Below are 21199 nucleotides of genomic sequence, written 5' to 3'. Positions count from 1 at the left end.
TACACATATGAGTTACATTGCCAGCATGGAACAAGTTTTTCACTACATTTTAGTTTAAGTACATAGTATACCTTTATTGCAATTAAGTATATATAATATTATTCCACTATTTTACCCACTAAATTTATCTAATGTTTGTACTGACACACAATAATCTTTAAAACCATAGAAACAAATTACATGTAGATAATAAAAATTTTTCAAAGAAAAATCAACAAATAGAAAGCAGCAGAAACTAATTGAGTAAATATAGTTCTGCTAATTTTACAGTATTAAGTTTCAGATTACAATAGGCAAAGGGTATCATCATACGCCTACACGAAACTCAAAATAACCTGTAAGAATTAAGAGGAACAAATGGTACTGCTTTTGATGAATCACTAATGATGAGACAATGCCATGGTTCTACTCAAAGAAAAGATTGATTTATGTTACAAGTCATAAGGACTCCTAAAACACCATCAAGATATACGCATTGGTGCTATAAAGCCATTCGGTATATATGCGCTCACTGACAGAATAGCTGGTAGTCCTGAGATACTTTAGGGTAAATTCCAATTTATTATTATCAAGTATACTAGTGGTTTTGGTGGAAGGAAAAGACAAGATTTACAAACTCTCCTGGAAGTAAGATGCCATGTTGCTTGGTGCTACAGAGCTGGTTGAGCACACAAAGCCCTGGGTTTGATCCAACAATCAAAATGAAAAACTTTTTAATTGGAAACAAAATGAACTGCTAAATAAAGCAGATACTCAAATTAATAGAAATTAGTAGAAAATGGAAATAGAGAAATAAGTAATGTTCAAAAATTGCTTAATTTTGTTTATATCACTTGTCTGAACCCACACAATCTCCTTTCCTATTACTATTCATAGACCTATTACACCAGCACTTTCTTTTCTTTCCCTTTTCTTTTGATTTATTTATTCTGTACACAGAAGAAGGATGCCAGATCTCATTGCAGATGGTTGTGAGCCACCATGTGGGTGCTGGGAATTGAACTCAGGACCTCTGGAAGAGCATTCAGTGCTCTTAACCTCTGAGTCATCTCTCCAGCCCCAAGTTTCTTAAAAATAGTTTTGATGGGGTTGGGGATTTAGCTCAGTGGTAGAGCGCTTGCCTAGAAAGTGCAAGGCCCTGGGTTCAGTCCTCAGCTCGGGAAAAAAAAAAGTTTACTTTTAATAAGATTCTACTATATTGCTTTATAATAATAATAATAATAATAATAATAATAATAATAAAAACCGAGCTGTCATTGACTCAGAGACATTTTGCTTTGTCACTGGCATAATTATATAACAATATAGCTAACCCACCTAACTAGTCATTTTGGTATTTTATCCTCCATACAAAATTATTCTAACTTGTCTAGAAATCATTTACTCAGTGATATGCCTGTGGAGTACAGATGAAGTAGAACCAGCAATAAAAAAAGCTAAACAAACCAAAGGTTTGTCTTGATGGAAGAAGAACGTTCAAATAGCAAGTATTAAAGATTTTCTTTCAGTTAACTTCTCTGTTCTTATATTTACATGAAGCAGTGCTTTTCCTAAGAAGAAAACACTAATTTGTAGCAAACATTTGGTAAAGTAAGCAGGAATGCCTTCAGTATCTTTTCTTAATCATATACTCAACAGGTACCAAAGCCCAGGAGCGTGATCTCTGAATGACTGGAAGGGCAATGACATTCTGCTCCTTAAATATATTCTCCAGTGCTGGAGTGACCAATATTCCCACTATTAAAACTGTTTAAAAAATTGAGATTTTTTGAGATTAATCTATTACAGCATCTACCAAAAAAATTAAGCAATATAAAATTGTTATTAGAGTATTTTCTTAATTTTATAATGGTAATTATGGCTTTTCAATTTCTCACTAGCAAACTAAGTAAGTGAGAATTATTCAGGTTCTGACACATCATGATAAATTTTTTGTTTTGTGTAGTTTTAAAGAAAGGTTCTCATGTAGCTCAGCATGACCTAAATTTTGCTATGTAGCCAAGGATGATAGATAACCTTGAAGTTTTGATCCTCCTGCCTATACCCCAACAATGCTGGGAATACAGGCTAGTTGCCCAAGTCTGTTTTGATGCCACATCTCCTAAAATATAAACTATATTAGTGATGAAAATGAGGACAAGAGACATTCTGGACTATTTAAATTTAGAAAAACTGAATTGGCATAGAAAATGAAGTCTGAATTAAGAGTACAGAATAAAGCGGGTGGTGGTGGCGGCGGCACACATCTTTAATCCTAGCACTCAAGAGGCAGAGGCAGATGCATCTCTGAATTTGAGGCCAGCCTGGTCTACAGAGTGAGTTCCAGAACAGCCAGTGCTACACAGAGAAACCCTGTCTCAAACAAAACAAGAATACAAAGCAACAACAATGAAAATAATTATGTACAACACATCATCCACATTATAACATCTGTATGTATAGAGCATGTTTAAAATTCTGAAAAAATATCTACAGAACAGTCAATAAATATTTTTCATTTTTATGTCCAGAAGAGACCTTAAGAAAAGAATTAAATTTTATAGTTGGCATGTACATGACAAAAAAAAAAAAATCAAATAAACACCAGTTTCTTAATATTTTAAGTTTGGGTTAAAATGAGTGACAACATCTTTAAAAAGGGCCTTTAAATATGAATTAATAATAAATATAGTTGGCAAAATGATAATAAAACATGTTTAAGATCATTAGCATTAGGAAAATATATCCTATGTTAAAGGCACGGGGAAATACTATTGCATGTCAAGAAGAATAGCTATAGTGAAGATTACCAACATGATCAAATGTGAGTAAGATACATAACATCGGATCTCTCATGCATTAAGGGCAGTAAAGTAGCCAGCCATTAAAAACAGCTAGGCAGAAAATAAAGTGAAACACAGTACAAGACCTAGAAATTGTATTCACTGGCATTTAGAAATGAAAACTATGTTCACAAAAATTTGCACACAAATCCTCATAATTGCCTTAACTATGACAGTTAAAACTTGGAAATAACTCAAACATCTTTCAAATGGTTAATGGATAAAGCAAATCATGAAGAATCCAAACAGTGGAATATTAATCAACAGTAAAAATGAAACAACTACTGGTTCACACAACCATTTCCATTTGGCTTAACCTCAGAGCCTTTACTTTCATTGGTGACATCATGCTTACTGAAACACATATGTCCTAAAGGATTCCATATTGTATGGCTATGATTTTGAATTTCAAAATGACAAAATTGTAGTAATTGAAAACAGAAGTTGTAATGGTGCCCAGGAGTTGTATGTGGGTAAGAAGGTAAAGGGACAGTAGGATGCAATTTTGTGTGATGGTGACACTTATATTTATGACTGTAGTGGCAACTAAAAAGAATCTATATACATACTAAAATTGGTAAGTCAACATAAAAAGTTAGTATCACTATCTAATAAATGAAAAAACTTAACAAATATGACAAAGAGTAAAAGCTGTTGCAACATCTTTTTCTTAAAGAAATGTTCTGGAAAGCACATACATACAAATCGTGTGATAAAAACCTAATAATAATTCGGTGAAGTGAAACAATACTTAGAAGTTCTACAGGCCTTTAGTAGTGAGAGAAGTGTGCACTGTGGTGTGCCACTAGCACAATGATCACATGATTCTATCAATTTAAAAAGACAATCAGAAGGACGGAATACTATAGCACAAAATTCCAGTTAATAAAAGGTTTGACTTCTGTCATTACAGTTAAAAGTTCCCAAAGAATGAATTACAAATCAGGTTAGTACAGATTTAGACCTTGGCATGCTGAGATATTACTTTCAGGCTTATTATTTATTTTCACATATCTGAAAAAAGGATGGGGTGAAGAAAAATATCAATAATAAGCTCACTACAAATATATTCATTTTGTAATTGCTGTATAAACTACTGTTGAAAGGAGGTTGGGTATAGAGTGGAAAGAATGTGCAACTAGGAGTTGACAATACATGATTTCAGGCCCATGTTTAATGAGTTCAAATGCACTATCAGCCTTCTCTCTCTAAATACACTATTACTATAACCCACATCTAAAACTTCTTCCTTCCTATCTAAGTGATTTGTTCTAAAGACTCAATGATCAAGTTCTATTAATGAACTTAAAAAAAAATAGAGAATCACAGGCATATATTACTTCATTACTATGTGTAATTTTTAGGTTTATGTATTAGGTTTTTTTTTTTTTTTTTTTTTTTTTTTTTTTTTGAGATGAGGCTCAAACCCAGGGCCTTGCCCTTGCTCTACCACTGAGCTAAATCCCCAACCCTATGTATTAGTTTTAAAAGTTTATCTGGGCAGTGGTAGCTCACGCTTTTAATCCCAGCACTCAGGAGAAAGAGCCAGGAGGATCTTTGTGAGTTCAAGGCCAGCCTGGGCTAGAGACTGAGTTCCAGGAAAGGAGCAAAGCTACACAGAGAAACCCAATCTCGAAAAACCAAAAAACAAACAAACAAAAAAGTTTAAAGAAAAACAACAAAAGGCAAAGCAAAGCATGAGAAAAGGTAATATTTTTGCAATCATATAAACAGTCTGATATATAAATTTATAAAGGACATAGAATAGTAATCATTTGTACAATATCCAAGTATTATACTATAGTAGCCATTAACATACCAAAATAAAAGGTTAGCAAATAGCATCTGAATTCTTGGGATTTTTAAAATAGTTGTTTATGAAGTACCTCAGCTTTCTGTTAGGCAAAAGAGCTTAAACACAAATATATTCTTGATGAAATAAAAAGATGAATAAGCACCAAAACTATGATATGATAATTGGTCTAACCAAGTATACACAAGCAGAGTTAGGTGTTAAGGTGCAAAAAGAGATGATGCTCACAACTTAGCTAACAACAGAAGGTAACACTAGAAAAATACCATTTTAGAGAAGCAAGCATCTACCTTAAGCCTATTTTTATTATTGTTATATTTTATTTTTATTTTTAGTGCTGAGTGACTAAACCAACATTCCAGTATATAATAAGGACATGCTGTACCACTGATTGTACCCTCAGGTATCAACAAATCTGGAAACAAAAATACATAAACTAATCTTGGAATAATCTAAAAACAGGCAAAAGGGTGGAAATGACAAAGTCTGCTTTACTGACAAACCGTGAACAGGCTGTCACAGCATAAGTATAGGCATAGACAGATTGAATACATAGAAGCCAGATCCCAGACTACCTTACAAACAGATGAATATATGTCCTGTCTATTCTTAGGACTCAGTTAGGCCCCACAGTAATTAATAATAACCCCTTTTACTTTCAAAAGAATTGAGCAATAAAATGGTCATCTTACTGATTTAAGGAAAATCTGAAGCTCTCTACAAATGCTAGGAAACACACAAGAGACATTTGATAGAAGAGTGACATCATTACGTGTTTAAAAAATCACATACTAATAGCAAAGATAGTCTTAACTGTTGATTAGCATTACAAGACATGTTTTTTATGTATATGAGTATTTGCTTGCATGTATACAAAACCATGTGGGGTGGGTGTCAGTGGAGGTTAAAAGTTGAGAGTTCAGTCCTCTAGAACTGATACTACAGATGGTCACCATGAAGTTACTGGAAACTGAACTCAGATCCTCTCTGCAAGAGCAATAAGTGTTCTAAACTTCTGGAGTCATCTTGCCAGCCATGTTCATTAGACTTTTAGTAATTCAGGCTTTATTTATTTGTTGGCAGTCCTAGGAGTTAAATCCAGGACCTCGTGGAGACTGGGCAAGCACTATTCATGTTCCCAGTACTTGGCTGTTTTGTTTGTTTTGGAGATAGGGTTTCATTAACTGAGGTTTTGATTCGCCTGCTTCTACCTACTTCCCAAGTGCTGGAATTACAGGCATTTATCACCATGCCAGACTTTGTTAGCTTTTTAAATTAATATATGGCACTTTAAAATAGTAGCACTGTAAAAGACAACCAAATCGAATCTATGAATATATTCCTAGTTTAAGGTAAGGACCATTAAAATGGTGTTTATAACTCTACATTTATCTTAAAGGTTTTTGCTTATTCTTTATTGACTGGTCAACCATTCTACTATATAATTCATGTATAAATCATTTTTTAAAAATCACATACGCATAAGATGACATATGTAATTTTGTTGTTTTTAAGATTGTTTTTGTAAGTGGTATTAGACTATAATATGTTGTTTTCTGAGAGGTGTACTTCACTGTAGTCATGTTCTACAGGATTCTTAAATACAACTATTTGCATTCCACCAATTATTAAGAGTATAAAAGTAATTTAACAATTTAATGTTATAAATTTTATTTTATGTTTTTTTTTTTGTTTTTTTGTTTTTTGTTTTTACTTTGCCTGCACATATGTCTATACACTGGTGCCCACTAATGCCAGAAGAGGGTGTCTGATCCCTTGGAAATGGAGTTATAGATGACAGTGATCTGCTATGTGGTTATTGGGAATTGAACCTGGGTAGAGCAACTGGGAAGAGCAGCCAGTGCTCCTAGTCACAGGGCCAACTCTCTAGCCTCCACTGACACTGATATTAAACTTTAACTTTCGGCAATCAATACATAACTTGAAGCTCTGGGCTAATGTAAGGCTAAGGACTAAATCAAACTTTCCTCTGGCTTTTGGGTCTGAGTTTTTTCACCATTCCAGGTTTCCTCTATTCTTTAATTTTTCTCCCTTCTGGATTTTTTGTTTGTTTTGTTTTGTTTTTTGAGACAAGGCTTCTCTGTGAAACAGTCCTGGCTGTCTTGGAACTCACTCTCTAGACCAGGCTGGCCTCGAACTCACAGAGATCCTACTGTCTTTGCCTCCAGAGTGCTGGGATTACAGGTATTTGCCTGGATCCCCCTGTTGTTTTCTTAAAAGAAGGGATCTTGTTATGTAGTCAGGCAGTTATCTGTCATATTTTTTTCATTACCAGAGATTGAAGTTATGGGTGTGCTAAGCAAGTTTTTTCTCCACAACTGAGCTATATCCCTACCCCCCAGTTCTCTTAAAACTTTTCATCTTGAGATAGGGTCTCACTAAGTTACCCAGGTTTGCCTTGAATTTATTACTCTGTAGCCAAAGCAGGTTCTCAATTTGTAATGCTTCCACCTCAGTCACTTTGGGAGCCGAGATTAGCATGTAAAAGTAGACCAGCCTTCTGAGAAATCTCTGATTAACTCAAATTCCCAAAGAATTTCCTCATATTTTCTTTTAGAAGTTTCCTGTAGCTGGTTTTATTTTCAGATTTATAATTTGAGTATTTATGTTCTTTTATTTTGACACAGTTTTAGGTTTCTAAGTTGCTGAAGGTACAGGCATACATCATTATGCTTGACTTGCTAATTGTTGTACATGATCTGAAAAAGTATGATTAAGATTCTTTTGTTTTGTTTTGCATCTCATTATCTAACTGTGTTTCAGCACAATCAGAAAAAAGCTTATCCTTTAGATCTGGAAAGAACTGCTTTTTTTTTTGTTTTGTTTTTTTTTTGTTTTTTGAGACAGGGTTTCTCTGTGTAGCTTGGTGCCTTTCCTGGAACTCACTTGGTAGCCCAGGCTGGCCTTGAACTCACAGAGATCCGCCTGCCTCTGCCTCCCGAGTGCTGGGATTAAAGGTGTGCGCCACCACCGCCTGGCTGCTTTTTTTTGGTCTTTGTCATAAAAATCAATGGACCAAGCAGGGCATGGTAACACACGCCTATAATCCCAGCAACTGGGAGGCTACAGCAGAAAGATTTACATGAGTATGAGGGTAGGCTGGGTTACACCCTGTTTCAAAAAACAAACAAAACCAAATATCAAACAATCAAACAAACAATTTGGAAAAAAAAAAAAAAAACCAAAAAAACCAAAAAACCCCAAACATCTAAAAGTTTTTGATATGGCAGGCTTGAGGAGAATATAACTAAAACAAGTTCTAAACTCAGGAAGTGCGCACACAGTCTTCTGGGAAAGAATGATTTTTAACAACACACACAATAATCCATAATCTATCCAAAAATAGTAACCTGACTTAAGTTAAACTCACCCCCTATATTATGTTCAGTCTGAATAATGTGGTGATTTCCAGTTCATGATGACGGATAAAGTACCAGCATCTAATCTCTCCCCACAGTTCCTATTGAAACAGCCCAAAAGATATTTGGGAAAAAAAGATCAATACAAAAACGAATTTGACAGAGAGCAAACATCAGAGGGCATGGGGCAAGGGCAAAGAAGGCACGGGAACAGAGTGGAAGCACAGCCTGGGCTACCATATGCTAGCAGCATATCAATAGCATACGTGAAAAGGAATGGAAAGAATTTAAAGGCTTGGTTTTACTACGTGTGCCATACTATAGGGCCCTAAGCACATTACTTAAAGTTTAGTTTTATCTGAAATAAATAAAAATAACTACATAAGTAAAATATACAAAAACTATATATTTCTCATATGTTTTAAACAAATGAATACTTGTAAAGACTTACCACTCAGTTTATTGTAAAAATAATTTTATTTTTTTTGGTACTGGTTGGCCTGGAACTTGCTCTGTACATCAGGCTAGCCTTAAACACACAAAGATCTGTCCGCCTTTGTCTCCCAAATGATAAATTTAAGTTTGAATGATGCGTGGAGAGGCTCAACATTAATCACATATAATTACTTTTCTTTTACAGAGAGGGTCACACTATGTAGCCCAAGACATCCTAAAATTCTGTATGTAGAGTAGAGCTGGCCCAGAACTTACATGCCTGGCCTTGATTACCTTTCTTTAAAAAACAAGTTTAGCCGAGCGGTGGTGGTGCACGCCTTTAATCCCAGCCACTTGGGAGGCAGAGGCAGGCGGATCTCTGTGATTTATTTTGTGTATGTGTATGGGTGTGCATATGCCATGGCATAGGTGTGGTTGTCAGAGGGCAACTTGCTGAGCCAGCTCTCTCCTTCCTCTATGGGGGCCTGGAGATCAAACTCAGGATGTCAGGCTTGCAGCTTGAGCAGTCTCCCTGGCTTTTAAATTCATTAGCACACTAGTAAGAAATAGGCACAGAGGCACAAAGTAAGATAGGAATAACCTTAATAAATGTCTTTCGCTTTTTGTTTTATAAAAAATTGTGGTTGGGGATTTAGCTCAGTGGTAGAGCGCTTGCCTAGCAAGTGCAAGGCCCTGGGTTCGATCATTAGCTCAAAAAAAAAAAAAAATTGTATGGGGAAGATAAAATAATTTAGAACACCTGGTTTCTTCACAGTAAATAATAACTGTGTTATAGAACTGATATATTTTAAAACACTTTTTATATGTTAAATATTCATTAGCAAGGGGGTTTAAGTATATTCTGCAATGCATACTTACTAGAAGTGCTCAGAAAGTATTAAAAGCACGTAGGAGCCTGTTTGAAAGGAGCACAGGAGCTCCCACCTGACTAATCTGCAAATATACAAGCAACAAAATAAGTACCAACAATAATGAATTATAACACATACTAGTATACCAAGATTAAATTAAAAAATAATTTAAAATGAAAAAAGATGAGTAAATGAATGGACAATTTTTTCCTTTATATTATAGTATCAATTAGTAAGCACAAAGGGAGAATTAAAAAGTAATAAGAAATTATTTAGTGATCATGATAGCAGGGTTTCAGACAAGATTACATAAATGGCATAAAACTATGTCAAATTTTGCCAAGAAACAACAGCATTATTTATATACTTTTAAAGAACTTTTTGAAGCCTATGAATTAAAAAAGACAACGTTAACTACATAGGGGAAATGTGATAGATTCTGCCTTAATCAAGAGACTTAATATCATTAATAGTGAGCAAATTGACATTATGTTTCTTTTCATTCCTCTCCCTTTTCTGTTAGCATATACTAAATGTACAAAATATTTTGGTCATAATTAGCCTCTATGTACCTCTTGACATGATACATTGAGGACAGAATATCATCCAATACTCATTCCTGGAAGAATGTGTAATCCAAATTGATCTATACCACAATCAGACAAAATTAAGTGAGAATATTTCATAAACTAGTGGGGTACTCTTCAGAATATCAGTGTTATGAAACACAAAGGCTTCCGATTAAAAGTGACAAAAAATATTTTATCTAAATAATACTATATGTTATTCTAGATTGGGAGTAATGATATAAATTTTATCATTTAAATGTTTAAAAGTCCCCCTCCCCAAAGACAAGGTTTCTCTGTGTAACAGTCCTGGCTATCCTGGAACATGCTTTGTAGACCAGGCTGGACTCGAACTCATAGAAATCCACCTGCCTCTGCCTCCTGAGTGCTGGGATTAAAGGTGTATGCCACCACCAGCTGGCCTTTTAAAAAATTTTTATGTATATGAATGCTCTATCTTCATGTACAACTTTATGCGAGAATAAGACATAGATGATTGTGAGCCACCATGTGGTTGCTGGGAACTGAACTCAGGGCCTCTGGAAGAGCAGCCAGTGCTCTTAACCACTGAGCCATCTCTCCAGTCCTGGTAAATTTAAAACATTATTGGCATCAGAAAAGACAAATTACTACCAGAGAATCCCCTAGCTCACCCCACAAATTCTCCTATTCCTGAAGAGTAAGACTAAAGAGAGATTTAGTTAAATTGTTCACTATAGAAAACAAGTCAAGGATATGGTAAATATAGTCCTCCCAAATATCTAGAAAATTAGATTATCTAGAGAATTAGCCTTTAGACACATTCACAATACTGAGCATAATTGAGGGGTAATATCAGCAAAAGTTTTGATAATTCTTTGAGGTCTATGCTCAGAAAAAGGAATCTCAAAAAAAAAATCTCTGGATTCTAACTAAAACAAGAAGCTAGAATCTGAAATGGGGAACTAAATAACCATACAGAAATTAGTTGAGGGTTGGGGATTTAGCTCAGTGGTAGAGCGCTTGCCTAGCAAGCACAAGGACCTGGGTTCGATCCTCAGCTCTAAAACAACAACAACAAACAAACAAAAAAACAAAAACAAAAACAAAAACCTGGGTTGGAGAGATGGCTCAGAGGTTAAGAACACTGACTGCTCTTCCAGGGTTCCTGAGTTCAATTCCCAGCAATTACATGATGACTCACAACCATCTGTAATGAGATCTGGTGCCCTCTTCAGGCATGCAGTCATACATGCTGTATATATAGTAAATAAATAAATCTCTAAAAAAAAATTAGCTCAGTGGTAGAGCACTTGCCTAGCAAGCGCAAGGTCCGGGGTTCAATCCTCAGCTCCAAAATAAATGAATAAATAAAAATAAATTTAAAAAAATTAGTTAAATACAGTTTTTGTTCATTTCTATATATATCTTAGGAGATGTTTGTAAAAATGTAAATATGAACATGCTTTCAAACTTCATACACCTGGTTAAAGACTAAGGATATGAGTCCAAGAGAAGTTGTTAAGACACATACAACATAAATATGTTCTTATTAAAAAATTAACATGGGGAAAAAAACATCTATGCTATCATAAGAGCAGAAAACAGCCATTATGAGGCTGTCACAAGTCAGTGGCTAAGATACAAATGATGGTATTTTGGATTTAAAATAAATGTCAACAAGTTTATAATCCCATTAAGCGGAAATGTGTTACTTTTATTCTTTCCTTGAAAATAAGGAAAACAACAAAAGAATATCTTTATCACCTTTCAAATTTGTAAGATACAGCTTGAGAGTATGAATAAGTTATATTTAGGAGATTGAAAAGTGAGATGAAGACAGAATGGAAAACTGAAGTGCCATTAATAAATGAAGTAAACAACATGGTTAAATATTAAGCCTCTTGCCACAATAAAGCAAACACATTAACTTTATTCTGTAGTGGAAGAAAAATCTGAGCTCAGCTTCAATATGTGGAAGAACAAAACAGCTTCCTAACTTCATTTTCCTGTAGATCCATAAAGGGAATGTTCAAATGTGACACATGTGCCCCAGATTCTATCCTCTTTTCAAAAGTGAAAGAAAAGCATCTAACTAGGTACACTGTGTTTATTAAGAGTGGGATCAAGAGCTGGTCGGGTGATGGCGCTCGCCTTTAATCCCAGCACTCCGGAGGCAGGGGCAGGTGGATCTCTGTGAGTTCGAGGCCAGCCTGGGCTACCAAGTGAGTTTCAGGAAAGGCACAAAGGTACACAGATAAACCTGTCTCGGAAAAACAACAACAACAACAAAAACCATAAAAAAACAAAACCAAACAAACAAAAAAGAGTAGGACCAAGAAAGTCATTGTTTTGGGGGTGGGGGAAAGCCCCGGCAGTCCTGGAACTCACAGAGATCCACCTGCCTGTGCCTTCCTGAGTGCTGAGATTAAAGGTGTGCACCACCACTGCCCTGCAGTAAATAATTTTTTATTTCAATTTTTTTTGCAGTTCTAGGAGTCAAACCCAGGGCCTTGTACATTCTAGGCAAGTGCTCTGCCACTAAGTTATACACTCAAACTATGTTAGGGAACTGAAAAGAATTAATCATAGTAACAAAACAATACTGCCTTTTAAAGGATTTTGTTTAGGTTGTGGCTTTTTCTTTATTTTCTGTATTATTATTATTATTATTATTATTATTATTATTATTATTTTTTGATGGAGTCTTACTCTGTTGGCTCAGGTTGTTGGCCATGAATCTAGGACTAACTGGTGCCCCTGTCACAGCCTTCTAAGTCCCTCAAACTACAAATGTCACCATACTTGTGTTTTGTGACTGACAGTTACTAGGCTTGTTTGTTTGTTTTGTTTTTGTTTTTTCAAGACAAGGTTTCTCTATGTAGCCCTGGATGTCCTGGAACTCACTCTGTAGATTAGGCTGGCCTCAAATTCAGTGATCTGCCTGCTTCTGCCTCCTGAGATTAAAGGCCTGTGCCACCAATACCCTGTGAAATAACTGAATTTTAATACGCAATTAACATTTTGTTCTATTTCTTGACATTCTGATTACATGAAGAGTAATAATGTATCATCTAAACATCCCTTTCAAATAGGAATCAATCAGATAATCCCTAAGCATCACCAATAAATATGAAGTTAGGTCTCATGCTTATCTGTAATACACAAAGTAACTCTTCTCTTTCTCATATAGAATTAAGCTAATTACATAAGTATAGCAGAATTGTTAGAAGTTCTTATTAATAAAAATCAAACCTGAGGCCAGGTATTGGGCTGAACTCTGGAAGATCAACGAAGCAGAACAAGCCACACCTACCTCACCTCGCCAGTTCCTGAGCTGGTCTTATTTCCTCAGACTAGAAGCTTCTGAGTCTTCATCCATATGAATCTCAGCTGAATTGTGCTGCTCCAAAGCCTGAATGATTAACCAGCCAAATGCTAAACCAGCCAAATGCTTAACTAGCTCTGGTGCCTGGTTTTCACGCCTTATATATCTTTTTACTTTCTGCTGTCACTCCCTGGGATTAAAGGCTGGATTTCTGGGATTAAAGGCGTGTGTCACCATGCCTGGCTGTTTCTAATGTGGCCTTTTACTCAGAGATCCAGAGGTCTTTCTGTCTCTGGAATGCTAGGATTAAAGGTGTGTGCTACCACTGCCTATCCTCATGTTTAATATTGTGGCCGTCCTGTTCTCTGACCCCAGATAAGTTTATTAGCCTGCACAATATTTTTGGGAACACAATACCACACTTAAGTCTCTTTCAGATTAGGCAAAAAATTCAGATTCTTGTCCTTTTTACTCCAACTTCAATGTGAACACAAAAAGTTCTAACAACTATGTCAGGCACCCAAACAATGGTTTTACTACACAATTAAGCCACAATGAAGGTCTGGTGCCATCAGTATTTATAACAATGCTTAGAACAGTCATCATCAGAAATGTATTATAGAAACTAATAGTTTTTCCAGGAATGTTTACCTTAACATTAATTTTTAAGGATAACTATAACAAAAGTAATCTATCTTTTCTTAGTTTAAAACATCTGAATATGAGACATACCACACAGTTACAATCACAAGGACAATAGTTCTCAAAGGAGCTAGCTGCATTATAGACTTATCAGCTATTTTCTGCAAAAAGCTTTGGAAAATCATTTGATTTCAGAGTACCTTAGCTTCCTAAAGAACAGAAAGAATATTAATAATTTCCTACCTGTTCTGGCATAGCTCCATGTTCAATTCCAGTCTTCAATAGTCTATAGCAATTACCAAATAGATCCCATTTCGTGAGGTCATGAGCACTAAAATAAATAAAAAAGATTTTAATTTTACTCTAGAATAAACGATAGTTTGAATTTGAGCTCAGTTTCATTATGCTGAACAACATAGGAATATTCCCTTTTCTTGTAGACTTGAAAACAACCCATACAGGAAACATTCAAATGTGAAAAGAAACAAAGAATGAAAACAACAATTGATGGGAGAGGTAGAGAGTCTGTCAAATAAATCATGAGTTTCACATTTAATGTCAAGTTTCTCTTTCGATGGTTAACCTAAACCATAATGCATACATCTGCAACTTTATATTTAAAAGTACGTTTTGAAAAAGACCCTTTAACAATTAAAAAAAATAATTATATGTGTATTTTTGAAAGAGGAATCTGTTGTCATTAGATGGACAGAATTACAAAACTAGAGGATAGAAAATATGAGAAAACTCAAAATTCATGTGTAGTCATTAATATAACTCCAAGACTTGTGAAAGTGATTTCCGTCAGGGTTCACTATGTAGTACAGAATGGCCTGCAGCTCCTGCACATCCTTCTGCCTCTGATGCCACCATGGCTGGCTTTGAAGGAAGAAACTTGAACTCTACTACAAAGTCAGTTCTTTAGACTAAGGCTGTCAACTTTTATCATAAATAACAAGATATGTTTTAAAATAAGAGTTTAGTTTCATACAAGATTTCAAAAAGTTTCTTTGTACATAAAAATAGATTAGATTCCTTCCTTCCTTCCTTCCTTCCTTCCTTCCTTCCTTCCTTCCTTCCTTCCTTCCTTCCTCTTTCTTTTTCTCGAGACAGGGTTTCTCTGTATCTTTGGAGCCTGTCCTGGACTACCTCTGTAGACCAGGCTGGCCTCGAACTCAGAGATCCACCTGCCTCTGCCTCCCGAGTGCTGGGATTACAGGCGTGTGCCACCACCGCCTGGTTAGATTTCTTTTTCTTTATTTTTTCCTTCTTTCCTTCCCCTCATCCGTAGAGACAAGATCTCACTACATTGCTCTGTTGCACAAGGTGGTCTCCATCACTTGAGCTGAGGTCATCCTTGTCCCTCAAAAGCAAGTGGGAGTAGCGCCAGGTACTCCTACACTCAACCAAAAACCTAGATTTTAGAAAACTGCCTTTGAAATGTGAATAATTTATTAAGAGCTACAAGCAAACTTTCTTTTGACAACACAATTCTGTTTCTCTTCCTTTGTGGAGAAGACAAACCTCATTACAGGGATATGTGGATTATGGTTTGAAAGCGCATTTCATCTGAGCCTTTTACTCCTTATTCAAATCCAATCGTTCTGTCTACACAGTAAAAATAGTAATAATCTAGAAGTCCACAGGAATTACTTGCATGACTTCCTCAAAATCTTAGCTCACTGACTTATATATAGTTTGGCAATTAAGAAATGTAGTGTAGGGTTGGGGATTTAGCTCAGTGGTAGAGTGCTTGCCTAGCATGCGCAAGGCCCTGGGTTTGATCCTCAGCTAAAAAAAAATAAAAAATAAAATAAAAAAAAAGAAGAAAGAAAGAAAGAAAAGAAATGTAGTGTATATGCTTAACATAAAGATTGGGGAAATAGCTAAACAAAATCAATCATAACTTTTTGCCCTTTTTACTGAAAAAAAAAAATGTTCCTTACATTCACCTGAAAAATTGCAACTTTGAGCCAATGTATACAATCTTCCCATCAATCTTACTTTTTACTTAGCAAGACTGTTAAATGCCATCAATTGAAAATTACTTATACAACTCTAGCTTATAACATAAGCTCATCTGTTTTGTTAAATAATATGGGTTGATTAAAATGTTTATAGTACACTTTGTACTTAAATGATTAGTTTTCAAAAACTAACAAATATTCTTATACAAACAATAATTAAAACTAAAAAAATCCAAAGAAAATCTGGATGAGCAAAACTTATTACACTTTAATATTTAAAAATGTATCACTGTTGTAAGAAGTCAAATATTACATTGGCCAATATGTTACTTTCTAAATTTACATTAATAATAAACATGACATACTTGTGGAAAGAAGTTAAACGCTTTAAGGTGGAAAGAACATTGTAGATATCATCGTCATCAGCTTCTTCACCCTATAAATAAAAAATAAAAGTGACCTCATTTTCATAGTCATTTAAATTTATATTAAATCTTACTAATTCTTAACTGCCTGAAATTCATTATATAAAGTAGTATATTCACTACAGATGAATAAAAACATACAATTTTTTATAATATACTACGGTAAATTCCTTGAAATTGAAATTGTAATAGTGTTTTCAAGTTCTAGCTAGAATACTCTGTCTTTCCATTCTGAGGACTGAACACCAGCTGTTCCTCAGGAATGTACACATCAGCTACTACTTGAGCAAGCCTTATCCTGAAAAATGTTTAAAGATTATTTAAGATTTTACTGATGGCCAGTTACTTCAGAAAATTATGGAAAAAATCATATGTCATGTTTAAAAAAATATCAAAATTCTTTAAAAAAATCAGTTATATAGATTCTCAGGAGGATCAAAGCATAAACTACAGGAATTTCAGACTGCCTTATAGATAAAAAAGAAAGGGCAAAAGGAAGCCCAAAAATAATGAGAAAAACTACGTTTGCCAAGATTGCTACTTCCTTGAGCAATCATATTTAACTTAATTTGTATGTTTTATTCACTAGCACATAATAATAAGAAATTTAAAAATGTAAATTGGATCCCAGAAATAGGAAACAAAACAAAGAGAAAGCAAAGCTTAGACTGTTCTTAAAAGAAGAAAACAAAAACATAGAACAGCCGGGCCGGTGGTGGTACACACCTTTAATCCCAGCACTCGGGAGGCAGAGCCAGGCGGATCTCTTTGAGTTCCAGGCCAGCCTGGTCTACCAAGCGAGATCCAGTAAAGGCACCAAGCTACACAGAGAAACCCTGTCTCGAAAAACCAAAACCAAAACAAAACAAAAAAAACATAGAACAAAAAGTAAACAATAGGACTGACTCACACATTCAGGTATTCTGAATAATTATTAGCCTAAATTAGGATATACACCATCAACTTTGTAACGAACCTCTTGTAACAGATCTTCCACAGAATGATTGAATCGATCTACAAATTCATCAATCAGCTGGCTCCGAGCGATATCAACTCTATTCTGAATGGTATACTCTTCACTGCATAAAATGCTGTAGGTTTTACTGCAGGCTTCTAGAACATCTGATTCTACATGTTTTTCTACAACAAACTTAATCTGTTTTAATAAAGCATCCAGGTGCTGAGGAGGAAAAAAAGAAAAGCTGTGATATTTAGATTAATAATGAAAAGAAAAACATCATTTATCGAATAACTTATGATTAGATGAAATATAAAATCCAGTAACTAAAACTACTTTAGTAGCAGAATTTCAGTGTCTTACCTTTTCCATCCTACCCGTACTGTAGATTTCTAGATCAAAATACTGTGGAATCTGTAGCAAGTTTGCTACCTTCTCTGCATCTGCAGAATACTAGAGGAAGCAGCAAGGAAAAAGAGTAACTACAGGAACAGTGCAAGAACACAATCTCAGGGCATATTACCACAAAACTGAAAATGGTATATACCTTTGATAGTAACATAGGAAGTGTAATGATAAAATGTTCAGTTAATTTGTTTCTATCATCAATTTGAGTTTTCCTTTCTTTGGCTGTTAGCACCTAGAAATAAATAGAAATGATAAAAAAGCGTCATTTGGCAATTTAAAAATTGAAAATGTTAATATAAAATGATGAAGAACTGGCAGATGACATAACTAAGAAATTTAAGAGGAATATAAAAAATTAAGTGTTAAGATAAGCTTAAGTCAGAGCAATAATGGATGTATAGTTATATTTATATATATTATGTTAATATAAATATGTATTTCTAGGCTCTGTCTAGTACACATGCCTAGAAGAAATAATAACCTAATAACCATAATCAAACTTAATGCCAAGATTCTGATTCTTACCAGTCACTGTAAGGAACTATGGCTCACAAGAGAAATAAATGGTTGGTTATTGTGTAAGAACAGAATGGAACCCAGAGTTCTATAAATTCCTTTATGATCACCATTCCCTGGTATTTATACCCTTGGTAGACCTTTTCCCACGATGAGTAAGGCTAACTTGTGTGATTAACAGGAAGATATTGAATATTTGAAATCCAGCATGATTTCATGACTTTTTGAAGAGTAGGGCATTAAAATTACAGCAGTGTTCACCTTACTGTTCAGCCATATGATGAGAATTCTCAAACATCCCTACGGAGTAGGCATGCAGATAGAGAAGCTCTAAGATCACCTACTTACTAAGCATCAGTCCACACCTGCCAGCCACATGAGAAATACGATTCATGTGGATGTGACTTACAGCCTCCAAGTCAAGAATGATGATAAAGATGTGGGCAACCCTAAGAGATGCTAAGTCAAATAGCAACTAAATCATTAATGAATTTCAGACCCAAATAAACTCTGAAATAATGAAGGCTTATAGTATTAAGTCTATAAATTTTGGAATTATTTTCACAACTGGGCCAGTTTATTCTGAAACAAAGAAAAGAGGCAATATCTATGAAAGGCCTAGAAATTAGCCCTAAAAGTGAATTCTTTGTCAAAGTTGGAGCAATACATTTTTTGAAGACTTTTATAACAGAAAATTTCAAAATCACTAAAAACCTGAGTACTAACCAGCATTCTGTCATTCTAGCTACAATACTAAATTTTTTCTCTATAGAATTTTAAAACAAGTGATATATAATTTCATTCTTGATAATTAAGTATATGCTTGTTAACAGATAAGAACTTAAAAATAATAAGTTACTATTTCCAACAATATTAAGCAATAATATTTAGTATCATTTCACATGCAGTCCACACTTTCCTCAAAAATTGTTCTTTCACAGCTTGCTAATGTAAGAATCCAAATAATTATATTTGTCTGCTATGTTCACACACCCTTCCTTTAATCCCAAATAATCCACTCACTTCTACATTCTAAATTTGGCTAATTGAAACCCTAGAATCTCCCTTAACAGGTTTCTCCATTCCTATGCTTTCTTTTTTCTTTTTATAAAGTTTTAATTTGTGTGTATGTGTGTGCAGGTACATCTCTCATCTCTCTCCCTCCCCCCCCTCTAACACACTAACACACACACACACACACACACACACACACACACACACCCACACACACCCACACACCCTGGAGGAAGAGTTACAAATTGTTTTTTGAGCTGACTGCTGTTTCTTGAACACCGGTAGTTATCTTGTTACATTAAAACTCTCCCTTGCCCACACCCAGCCAGGCTCAAGAACATTTCAGAAGTAGCAGCCTTATTTTCAGTGTTGTTAAGTCTAATCAGTTCAAGTGATTTAATGCATTATGAAATTCCCCATCAATGTTTCAGGCAGTTATAGGCTATTAGTAAATTGTTGCCTAGATTCATTATTTTATTTAGATGACAGAAGAGTAGTATTCTAATTCTACTATTGTCCATTTACTGCCAGTGATATGACTGTTGAAAAAGTTTACAAGAGCTCTTTTGTTACCTATAAACCAATACATTTTAATTTTACTAGGCTTAAAAGGTGTAGCCGGGCAGTGGTGGTGCACGTCTTTAATCCCAGCACTTGGGAGGCAGAGGCAGGTGGATCTCTGTGAGTTTGAGGCCAACCTGGGCTACAGAGTGAGATCCAGGAAAGGTGGAAAGCTACACAGAGAAACCCTGCCTCGGGAAGAAAAAAAAAATGTGGTATTTTTGTGTTTATTAGGCTTGAGTTTTGTTAAGCTTCTGTTTAGAATTGTGAATCAATTTTATTGATGCTCTTAAAATCAAAGTTGGGAAGTTTCTGGCAATTTTTCTCCCAAATATTTTTCTTAGTGGTTGGGCATGGTGGAGCATGCCTTTACCGCCAGCACTCCCAGCACTTGGCAGGCAGAGGCAGGCGGGTCTCTGTGAGTTCAAGGGCAGTCAGGGCTACAGAGTGAGATTCAGGTCACAAACAACCACCCAAAACTTTAAATATGTTTCCTCTTTGGAAATTTATTACACAAATTGTTTTCATTTGATGTTTTACACTTTTCTATGGATCTGTTTATTCACTTTTTAAAACATTTTCTCTCAGTTATTTAAGATGAATCTCCTAATTTCATGTTCAATGTTTTCTCTATAACCAAATGTTTTTTATCTTAAATGTCTCCCTCAAAAAGCTCATGTAGTAATGACTTAACAAGTCTCCCATGTGCTGTGACTATTGGAGATGATAAAAATTTTAGAAAGTGGGTTCTAGTTTGCTGTGGATATCGCTCTGTGTAAATAAAGTTCTGATTGGCCAGTGGCCAGGCAGAAAGTATAGGCAGGACAAGAGAGAAGAGAATTCTGGGAAGTAGAAGGTTGGAGAGAGACACTGCCAGCCGCCGCCATGAGAAGCAACATGTAAAGACACTGGTAAGCCACAAGCCATGTGACAAAGTATAGACTAACAGAAATGGGTTAATTTAAGATAGAAGAAGTAGATAACAAGCAGCCTGCCACGGCCATATAGTTTGTAAACAATGTAAGTTTCTGTGTGCTTTCTTGGTTGGGTCTGAGCAACTGTGGGACTGGCGGGTAAGAGAGATTTGTCCTGACTGGGCCAGGCAGGAAATTCTAACTACACTAGTTGGAGGAAGCAAATCACTATAGGTCAATTGAGAATATACCTCCAGTGAATATATAGAAAAAATATATAAGGAACTTTTCTCCTTTATTGCTGTTTGTTTCTTGGATTGCTATCTCCAATTACCAAACTTGTGTTTTCCCTGTATATTTCTACCAAGTGTACCACTTGAGTTAACAAAGCTATAACTTGCCGTTTGTCTACCCTGAATCCATTCTGACAGGAAAGCTGCCTGTTTTTGTAGTCAGTAACACTCTTGTATCAAACTATACATCTTGTCCACAAAGACTGAGAGGAGGGGAGGGATTGGCTGTGTGGCATAAATCTGGGGTGGGATACTACAAAAACTTTTTTGTTTTTTCCAGACAGGGTTTCTCTGTGTAGCTTTGCG

The 21199-nt window shown here is 35.2% G+C and overlaps 1 protein-coding gene across 1 annotated transcript in view; it reads right to left on the bottom strand.

The window, feature by feature from the left end:
* The window catches only part of Stag1 (stromal antigen 1), a 346634-nt gene that overhangs the window by 53581 nt on the left and 271854 nt on the right, over nucleotides 1-21199 (bottom strand). The window contains exons 17-21 of the mRNA XM_036192569.1: nucleotides 17735-17827; nucleotides 17551-17640; nucleotides 17206-17409; nucleotides 16170-16240; nucleotides 14081-14168 (exon numbers count right to left, since the gene is read on the bottom strand). Of these exons, the coding sequence (XP_036048462.1) occupies nucleotides 14081-14168; nucleotides 16170-16240; nucleotides 17206-17409; nucleotides 17551-17640; nucleotides 17735-17827 (546 nt within the window). The remainder of the gene's footprint in view (nucleotides 1-14080; nucleotides 14169-16169; nucleotides 16241-17205; nucleotides 17410-17550; nucleotides 17641-17734; nucleotides 17828-21199) is intronic.

This window comes from Onychomys torridus, chromosome 7 (assembly GCF_903995425.1).
Source record: "Onychomys torridus chromosome 7, mOncTor1.1, whole genome shotgun sequence".
NCBI classification, from domain to species: Eukaryota; Metazoa; Chordata; class Mammalia; order Rodentia; family Cricetidae; genus Onychomys; species Onychomys torridus.
This window is presented reverse-complemented; position numbering and strand designations above follow the sequence as displayed.